The 8,444-nt window shown below is 37.6% G+C and overlaps 1 protein-coding gene across 5 annotated transcripts; it reads left to right on the top strand.

Moving 5' to 3' along the window:
- The first annotated feature begins 574 nt into the window (after nucleotides 1-574).
- On the top strand, nucleotides 575-8,384 carry LOC121948492 (uncharacterized). 5 transcript variants are annotated; one of them, XM_088081008.1, is made up of 12 exons: nucleotides 575-707; nucleotides 1,693-1,743; nucleotides 1,875-2,027; nucleotides 2,358-2,469; nucleotides 3,300-3,350; nucleotides 3,468-3,545; nucleotides 3,665-3,721; nucleotides 3,857-3,916; nucleotides 4,067-4,131; nucleotides 4,235-4,370; nucleotides 6,109-6,176; nucleotides 7,413-8,384. In XM_088081008.1, the coding sequence occupies exons 2-12, from the start codon at nucleotides 1,718-1,720 to the stop codon at nucleotides 7,609-7,611; spliced, it is 1,005 nt and encodes a 334-aa protein (XP_087937134.1). In that variant the 5' UTR covers nucleotides 575-707; nucleotides 1,693-1,717; the 3' UTR covers nucleotides 7,612-8,384. The 5 variants fall into 5 exon arrangements, with proteins under 5 accessions (XP_087937134.1, XP_087937133.1, XP_087937132.1 ...); XM_088081007.1 differs by having other exon boundaries at nucleotides 1,875-2,033; nucleotides 6,112-6,176; nucleotides 7,413-8,381; XM_088081006.1 differs by having other exon boundaries at nucleotides 1,875-2,033; nucleotides 7,413-8,381.
- Nucleotides 8,385-8,444: the final 60 nt, after the last annotated feature.

Here is an 8,444-nt window from a genome sequence, read left to right as displayed (position 1 = left end):
TACGTAACCATTTTAATTACTTCATGGAAGTAATGTCACTTTTGATTGGTTTTCTAATAAATATTTTAAATAGAGCAATAAAGCTAAAAAGACATAAAAAGAGAAGTGCAAGAATGTCGCACTCAAATTTGTCTCAACCAAAAATATGCCAAAAGAAGGCATTCCTGCATGGTAAAAAGAAAACTTTTCACTGAAAATGACTTGTAACCACTTTGTAATCAACATTTTAACAACTGTAATTCATCACATATTTATTTTGTTATTTAATTCCTGTAGCTAGTTACTTCCTAACACTGGTTACAGGGCTGCTGTGGGGAAAAGAGAAAATCTTAGACACTAAGATTTTCTAATAATTGTATTTTCTTTTAAAAGCCGAATATGTATATATAAATTTATAAATTTACATATCATAGGACCTACACGAAAACGTGACCGGGGGCATCTTCATATGTCTACTTTTAGTGCTCTCATGTATATCTGTGTTGTTGTTAGTGTGACTATTTTGTACATATATTTTGGTAAATAAATGTGAAAAAAAGGAAAAAGGGGGTGGGGGGGGGGGGGATCTTTACCTGTTACGTGTTGACGTCATAATTACGCTGTAGTAACCGCGCTGTCGAGCACGAGCTCACCTGGACACGTATTTCCCCTCACGCTCGGTAGCTAACTTCTGCACGTTTATCTCATCCGTTTGGAGTTAGTCACCGGTAAGTTATTTTGTGATCAATTGTAAAGCGAATATCAATATAAAGCATTAGCAGTTTTAGCAGTAGGCTTTACTACTTTGGTCAACTTGGTATTTGGGGAAGGACCGTTTGACTTGCTAGCTAAACGTTAAACGTCACAGTTAGCTAACGAAGTCTGTAGAAACCCGAAGGACGGGTGCCGACTGGTCCTGAAAAACAAAACGTATTTTGGTTAGTAACAGTAATTTAATGACATATTTTTATACTAAGTACTTATAGTTGCATGGTAACTACTTCCCAAACACTGTAGCGTCATGAGTTACGCTGTACACCGTCAACACTATTTTTTTTTGTTTGTTTGTTTGTTGTTTTTATTTATTTATTATTTACGTCATTTATTTATTATTTACTTTATTCTATTGTATTTTAATTTTTTTTCCTTTCTCTCTCTAACTACTTACTTATTTATTTTTTCTTTTCCTCCTTTTTTTTCTTTTTTTTTAAAAAATCATTTCCTGCCTGCTTCCACCGTTAATACTGTTGTAAATACTTGCAGCTGCCATTATTGTAATTAGCATTGTTGTCACCGTTTTCATTGTCGTTGTTGTTATTGTTGCTGTTGTTTTTGTTATCTCTTGTGTCTTCCCCTCCCTTCTGTGTCCCCCAACCTCTCTCTTTTCTCTCTTCCTATCCACTCTAACGTTGTGCTGTCCGGTAGCCTTGCCAATAAATCTCAGTACGGACTGCAACAGGAGGAAGTATGTCACACCCCTCCTTTGCAGAGCAAATCTGTTATGGCACCTCAATGCATCCAGACCTCTCATACTGCATGCCTAAGCTGCCGAATAGGACAGGTTAAAAAATAAAAAAAAAAAACAAACAAAAAAAAAACAAAAACAATGTGTTATTTTTTCCAAAGAGAAACGTTTGGAAGAAAAAATGTAAAATATATGCATGTTAAAAACTGTGTGATGCTCCTCATGGTGATTTTTTTCTTGATCAAAAGTACCAGGGAGGATTAAGCCAGCAGGATGGATGATGTCACAGAGGAAAATACGTGAGTGATGTTCACTGAACACAAATCCAGGCACTCGCAAAAAAAGTTTTTGGTTTAGTTACATGACAATATCTAACATTTCTTCTCTTCTGTGTGTGTGTGTGTGTGTGTGTGTGTGTGTGTGTGTGCAGGACACTGAAGGAAATGCGTGAAAAAATAGTGGAGCTGAATTACAGCTTAAGCCAGCAGAGGGATGTGAATGCTAAGATGAGGCAATGGTTGGATGCTTCAGATGATGATATGGCAATGCTGCGATCAGAGAACGCCGTCCTCAGGAAACAAGTGTCAGCGTAACTATCCACACATGATTGTCTCTGTTCATTAGCAGAAGGGTCCTTGAACCATTTCAATATCAAACTTTACACTGCAGTCATCTCTAAGTGTATTTATCATCTGATCTCCCTGTGTGCTGCACACAGATATGCTGTTGGCTGACCTCCAACACAGAATATGTTAAAGCTTTTATGTTTTGATCTCTTTTGCCCTTATTATTATTTTTTCTTCATAAATGTGCCTGCCATACTTTATTTTTTACTTTGCACTTTTGAGCCAGTGCGTTAACACTGGTGGAAAAAAACTGTCAGTAGCTTATAGATGTGTTTGTGTGCCTGCAGCCAGGAGAAGATCATCAGTAAAATACAGCAGGTTGAAACAGAGCCTTGCAGGAGTCTGCAGGCTAATGACCTTGATGAAAAGAGATGCAGTGAAAAAAAGATTCAGGAAATGGTGGGTAGACTTATTAGATAAACTTTTAAATGAAAATGTAACATAATTAAGACCGCATTTGAGCTAAATTACCACATCAGGCACATTATAATCCTTGATGATATCAGGTCAGGGTCCATAATTAGCATCCACCAGTCACCAAATGTGAGTAAAAATCACATCAAATCACATCCCATTTATAATCCCCGTGACTTCAGTAAGCGCTTGTGCTTTAGCAAGATTACTGCTCATGTTCAAAACTTTCTGCACATTCAAAACATATCTCAGTTATGTGTTGGTCATACAGTTATATCGAGGAAAAAAAAGATAAAATTTAAGGAGAGAAACTCGTATGTTGTACATATTTTCAGAGTGTCTCCCAGACACATAACCCCATTTGGGACTATAGATGAGACAAAGTCCACACAGCATTGCACTGTTTTTATTGTAGGTGGAAAACTGGAAATAACTGGAAAAACTTCTGATTAGACAAATCAAATCTCGCTATTGTGCGACTTATTGTCCACACATGTTAACTTCAGCACCTCCGATAAAGTGCAGATCACAGCCGATTCCCTCAGCTTTTCAGTAGGAAGTATACACACTGACACAAACACAGCTACTGGTCAGAGGATACGCGTCCAGTATCCAGGAAACTGCAAAGTCAATCTTATTGGTGATACTGGTTTAGGGAGGTAGGCCTCGTGGGAGAGAACGAGAAAAGCATCTATGTACCGAATGCATTGACCACTGCTAGAGACAATTCAGTCGTCGGTTCTGTGCCCTCGGGTACATTGCTGATTACAGTCTAATAGGCTGTGTTTGTTTTGTTTGTTGTTTTTGTTTTTCAGGAGAAGGAATCCACCATGATGAAGGAACAGAATAAGAAGCTTACTGCAGAGGTAGGGTGGCTGTTATTCTCCACATAGCAACTTTAATCTGTCAACATATGCTGCAGAAAGAAGCTGACAGGATTTCGAGACAACGTGCACATTTAAACGTCATTCTGACTTTTTCAGCTCAAGAGCCTCCAACAGGAGAGAGACCAGGACAAGTTGAGCTTGTTAAAGTCCAAGGCTGCATTTCAAACCCTCGAGGTAACAATATGGATTCAACCTTGAGATGTTAAACGATTTCTCTCCCAACATTCAACCTACAATTAGTTGTTTTACATCGTCCAGCAGCTCCTGATCTGTTATGCTGTGTGTCTCTTCAGTGTGAAATGGAGGAGGCTGAGTTAGGGCTGCAGGTTAGGGATGAGATTATTCATCAGGTAGGAACAGAGACTTAAGTACGAGGCAGTGACTGACTAAAAAGTCAGGATTTTCTCATAAATATTGATCTTTCTCTTTGAAGTCACATTTATAGAAGTTACCAAACGTCACATTTTTTCATGTGTTTGTGATAGAGAGACTCGCAGTTGAAGCACTCAGAGGAAACAATAGAAGAGTTCTCTAACGTCATAGAGGTAAAGATGTTCTCATCCATCGCTGTTCAGTTAAGAAAGATCAGAAAAAACAGTTTTCACTCAGCTACTCGCAGCTGTAAGATAAGGGCTTCATGTTATGAGCTGTTGAAGTGTGTCTTGTTGAGTAGAGATCACGTTTCTCTCCTCCAGGCTCTCAGGCTGACCAATCAGGAGCTGAGAGAGCAGTTGGAGGACAGACTGGATGAGGCCTCATTGTAACCCTGACACACAATATCTTTTTAATTTTAATTCATATTGTGACGTACACCGAGTCGTCTGTTTGCACTCATACTGCATTGTGTGCCTGTTTGTTTCTAGAGCTACTGAGAAAGACCTAATTGGAGGAAAGGAAGGATCGCTCAGTCCCCCGCTGTCCTTCGCACTGGAAATGAAGCTGCTGGCCTCTACAGCTGAAGTGAAAAACAACATGTCAGACTCCGCAGATCTTACACAAGTATGACCTCTTCTTCCTGTGTTTAGACCACAGACTGTAAGAAATGTGCATAGCAACATTGGTGTTACCCATCAATTTATAGATAACCACGTTGAAGCCTTGAGGTTTTTTTCTTTTTTTTTTTTTTTTTTAAAGCACTGACAAGGTTTATTAGAGCCACAAGTGGCCATTATGGATGAGGGACTCCCTAAAAACCTGCGTCACAGTGTTTTTTGCACATTGCATGTTCTCGTCTGCTCGCATTCGGTTGTCTTGTCACTTTTTGGATAAGCTAGCAAAACCATAACCTAAAAAGTTGTTAACAAACTAATCCTTGCCTTAACCCTAAGATTAGATCTACAGAAGACTTCACGCCTAACTGTAACCACAAAAAGAGATTATGTATTTCTGTGATCATGGTTTTTGAAGATACACTACAGATTTTTTGTTACTTGTACTGTTACACAGCTGCAACTGCAGCTAACATGAGACTTCCCTGCAGATTTTTAAAAATGTATTTCACCTAACTGCTGATAAATTCTGAAATCAGCCATCGTGACATTATACTGCGGAATATGTACAGAAAAATGGTTCAGAAATATATAAACATTTAGATGAACTAAAATATGTCCAACAACAAAACATCTGGTCAGATGATGGTTCTCTACTCTGATGTCAGTGTAGTGTCTTGCATCAATAGATGTCGAGCCCAAATGGACTTACAAGGCAGACTATCAGTTTCTGTGTAAACAGGTGTGACACCAAATACTAAAATTGTAGAAAAACACAAATAGTATTATCTGTATGCTTTCGTATTTGACCTGCATCAGATTAACTGCATGTATTATTTAGACTAGTTTGCCTAATTTTCAAAGCTTTAGAAATAAAACTAACCCATCACTCTAACTTTTTGGTTTAATCAAACCAAAATAATTAAGGAGTTATTCATTTTGCATTCTTACAAAAGTGCACACAAATTATATAAAGTCTGAAAACACAATCACAGGCTGAAATAGTCTCAGAGCCAACAAAGCATGCATTGCTGCATCCTGCAGAACCACGCCCATCCAGGTGAAAAACCACGTTTCATGCCTCATTTGGAGGAGAGGGTTGAGTTGGGGGCGGTCTGCAATGCTACACCTCGATCCTGACTGACAGGTTGTAAATCAGGTTGCGACTTGTAAATCACAAGGTAACCACACCCTTAAGCATACCCTGCTTTATCATCTGTTTTACTCTAGATGAGGCCATAATTTACTAAATGAAACTCATGCTTTATTGAAGAAGACTTTAAACTAGCGATTGAGACCATAAACTTATACGGAAAATGTTTACTGAAGTAATAAATAAAGTGAGAAGTATGGTCATTTTCTCATAGACTTAAATACAATATATCTTCTATTTGCATCCACTTAAAAAGAATGCAGGCTTAAAGCTCTAATGTATAAGCTCCGCTTTTCAGAACCTGAAGCTGCATCCACTTCTTTAATACAGTCTGTGTTTTAGACATTTAAACCTGAAAGAATACAACATTTACTCAGCTGCCTATTTATTAGATACACCCTGTTCAAATTAAGACACTCTGATGCAACAGTTCTTCAGTAAATCCTCTGACGGGCCGACTGAGTGTAGATTTGTCACTGTTTGAGTGTCCTGTATGCCAATACAAAGCCCAGATTCAAACCCCGTCTGTCAGACAGCAGCTGCGTGACTCCAGATATAGAAATTAGGAGATCTGTGATTTCTGTTTCTGTGTCAGCAGGAGGAAACTGAGGCTGAGGAGCAGCAGAAACCACAAAGTCTCACAGTAGACCTTCAGATCAAAAGGTGCTTAAGCTTCACATCACAGAACAGCTCTGATAGACTAGAGGAATGGGATGTACGAAAGGTCAAACCATAACAACATTATTCTGTGCAGGGATACATTTTCCATACTAGACAGACATAATAGACATAATAGACAGAAGATACTTTATTCATCCCTAAAAGGGACATTTGGCTGTCCAGCAGCTCATATTACAGTACAATACCAGTGATGCACAATAATGATTATTTCAACCAATAACCATAACCGATAATTTCCAGCTTCTTTTGGCCGATAAGATACCGATAACCGACAATTTCTTTTTGTTTGTTTTTCATTACCTGAGGGTGTGAAAGGCTGAGATGTAGTGAGAACAGATGAATTTAACATTATAGCTCTGACCTAACCAAATATAACTGACATCACTGCAGTTTAACAACAAAAACAAGAACAGTTCTGACTCTTCAAATGGACATTTTATTTTCAAATGAAGTGCTCTGACAATCTGGCAAATCAGAGTGGCTCTAAATTGTATCACTCAATAGAAATATAATAGCTTTTATACAACCAGAAGCCTACGGCTGCTTAGTCTGTAGATAAAACACTGTTGAATACAGATAGACTGTAGACTGTTGTGACCTCCAGAATATTTTGTGTTTTGAATATAAAAACAATGAATACAACAAGATAAAGAACTGATCTTCATTTTCATCAGAAAAACATAATTTCAGACTAATCGCTGGGAAAATTGCATTTTTTAAAAGAAAGTCATTTTCAAAAGAAAAATCAATTTCATTTTTGTATTTTTGGGGGGGGGTTTTTCGCTCTTACTTTCTTATGTCAACTTGAATTGTACAAAAATAATGCTGAAAATAATATTCTGTTTGAGTTATAGTGGAACATCTCCCAAATGTCACGAAGCACCACAGCAACAGAGCAGACCCTAAGTAACAGCCATTAACGGTCCTGATAATTATTGTGCATCCCTTAAAATACAAATCCTATAAATATAATATAAAATATAAATAAAGGTGAATAAACAAGTGAATAATTGAATAATGAGGGGAAAAAAGAGAGTGCTAAGAATATGAACAGAAGCAGTGTGATATGTTATTGCTCAGTCCACACAGAAAGATGTTGCACAGACTTGTGTCGGGGGAAGGAGTTTATGGAGGGACGGTAGAGTTCTTACAGTTCTTACTTATGTATGTAATGTTTACTCATCCGTTATCATCCCTCTGGTTTCTCTGTCGTCTAAGGTGTGCAGGTATCTTGGAGACAGCCGTCCAGAAAGCAGAAGTATTTCTGCTTTCCGTCATCATTCTCACTGTTTTGGCCTTTTTGGCTTCAGGAAGCTTCACGGGAAACTTTTTTTCCATCAACAACTTGTGGAGCAGTGCATACCTGATGTTACAGCCCTACTGCAGTGTGCATTACGGGGTGTTGCCTCCTGTTTGATCTGAACACTCGCTATCACTGCATTACCTGGCTGATTGTGTTTGGATTTTGTTTTTTTGTTGTTTCATAACTATTCAGCAGATCCTAAGTCTGAAGATTTATTTGAATTACAACATGGGATCTTAGAGTATAAATCATTTTTGCACGTTTATTAGGAGTTTGGTAACTTCTGTAAATGCATGAATGAGTTAAAAAAAAATGCAATAACCTGAAAAAAACAAGTCAAAATGTCTGCGATGAAAAAGGCCCGTTGATGAACCATCTGCATTCAGAAATCCTGTATTTTTGTTTTTCATTTTAAATGCTATAAATTATAGCAGCTGTAATTTAGCAGGACTTATTTGGATTTATGTGAACTGGGAGAACAGATATCTATCAACATAAGTGCTCAGTAAAAATGTTGATTTGCTGCCTAAATGTTCATCAAACTTCACTTTGGTTCAAAAGGAGAGATGCATGAAATAAAAAAGAAAACAGCTCAAACGATATATGTATGTGTGTGTGTGAGTATGTATAGTTATTTTTTTTAAATATGATTTTTAACCCTGTCATTGTTATCAGTGCTCACATGTTCTATGCACATTGGAAACATTTTCGCTTTTGTTTGCTGCATTTTTTCCTCCTGTTTAGGCACTTTGTCAGTTGTGTTAATCTCTGTTAATGGCAGGGATTTCTTTGTGGCCAGTGTGGGGAAGTGGTCAAAGCAACCAGTAATACTCATTCAATGTACATATGGTTATTGTATTAAGATGCACTCGAATAAAGTAAACATATCCTTTCATAAAGATATTAATTCTTAATTTTTTTCTTGTATAAATAGCTTAGATCAGCAG

The sequence above is a fragment of the Plectropomus leopardus genome, chromosome 8, assembly GCF_026936395.1.
Source record: "Plectropomus leopardus strain MGB_pleo_1.0 chromosome 8, ASM2693639v1, whole genome shotgun sequence".
NCBI lineage: Eukaryota > Metazoa > Chordata > Actinopteri > Perciformes > Serranidae > Plectropomus > Plectropomus leopardus.
Note: the sequence above shows the minus strand (reverse complement) of the source record. Positions and strands in the feature narration are given on the sequence as shown.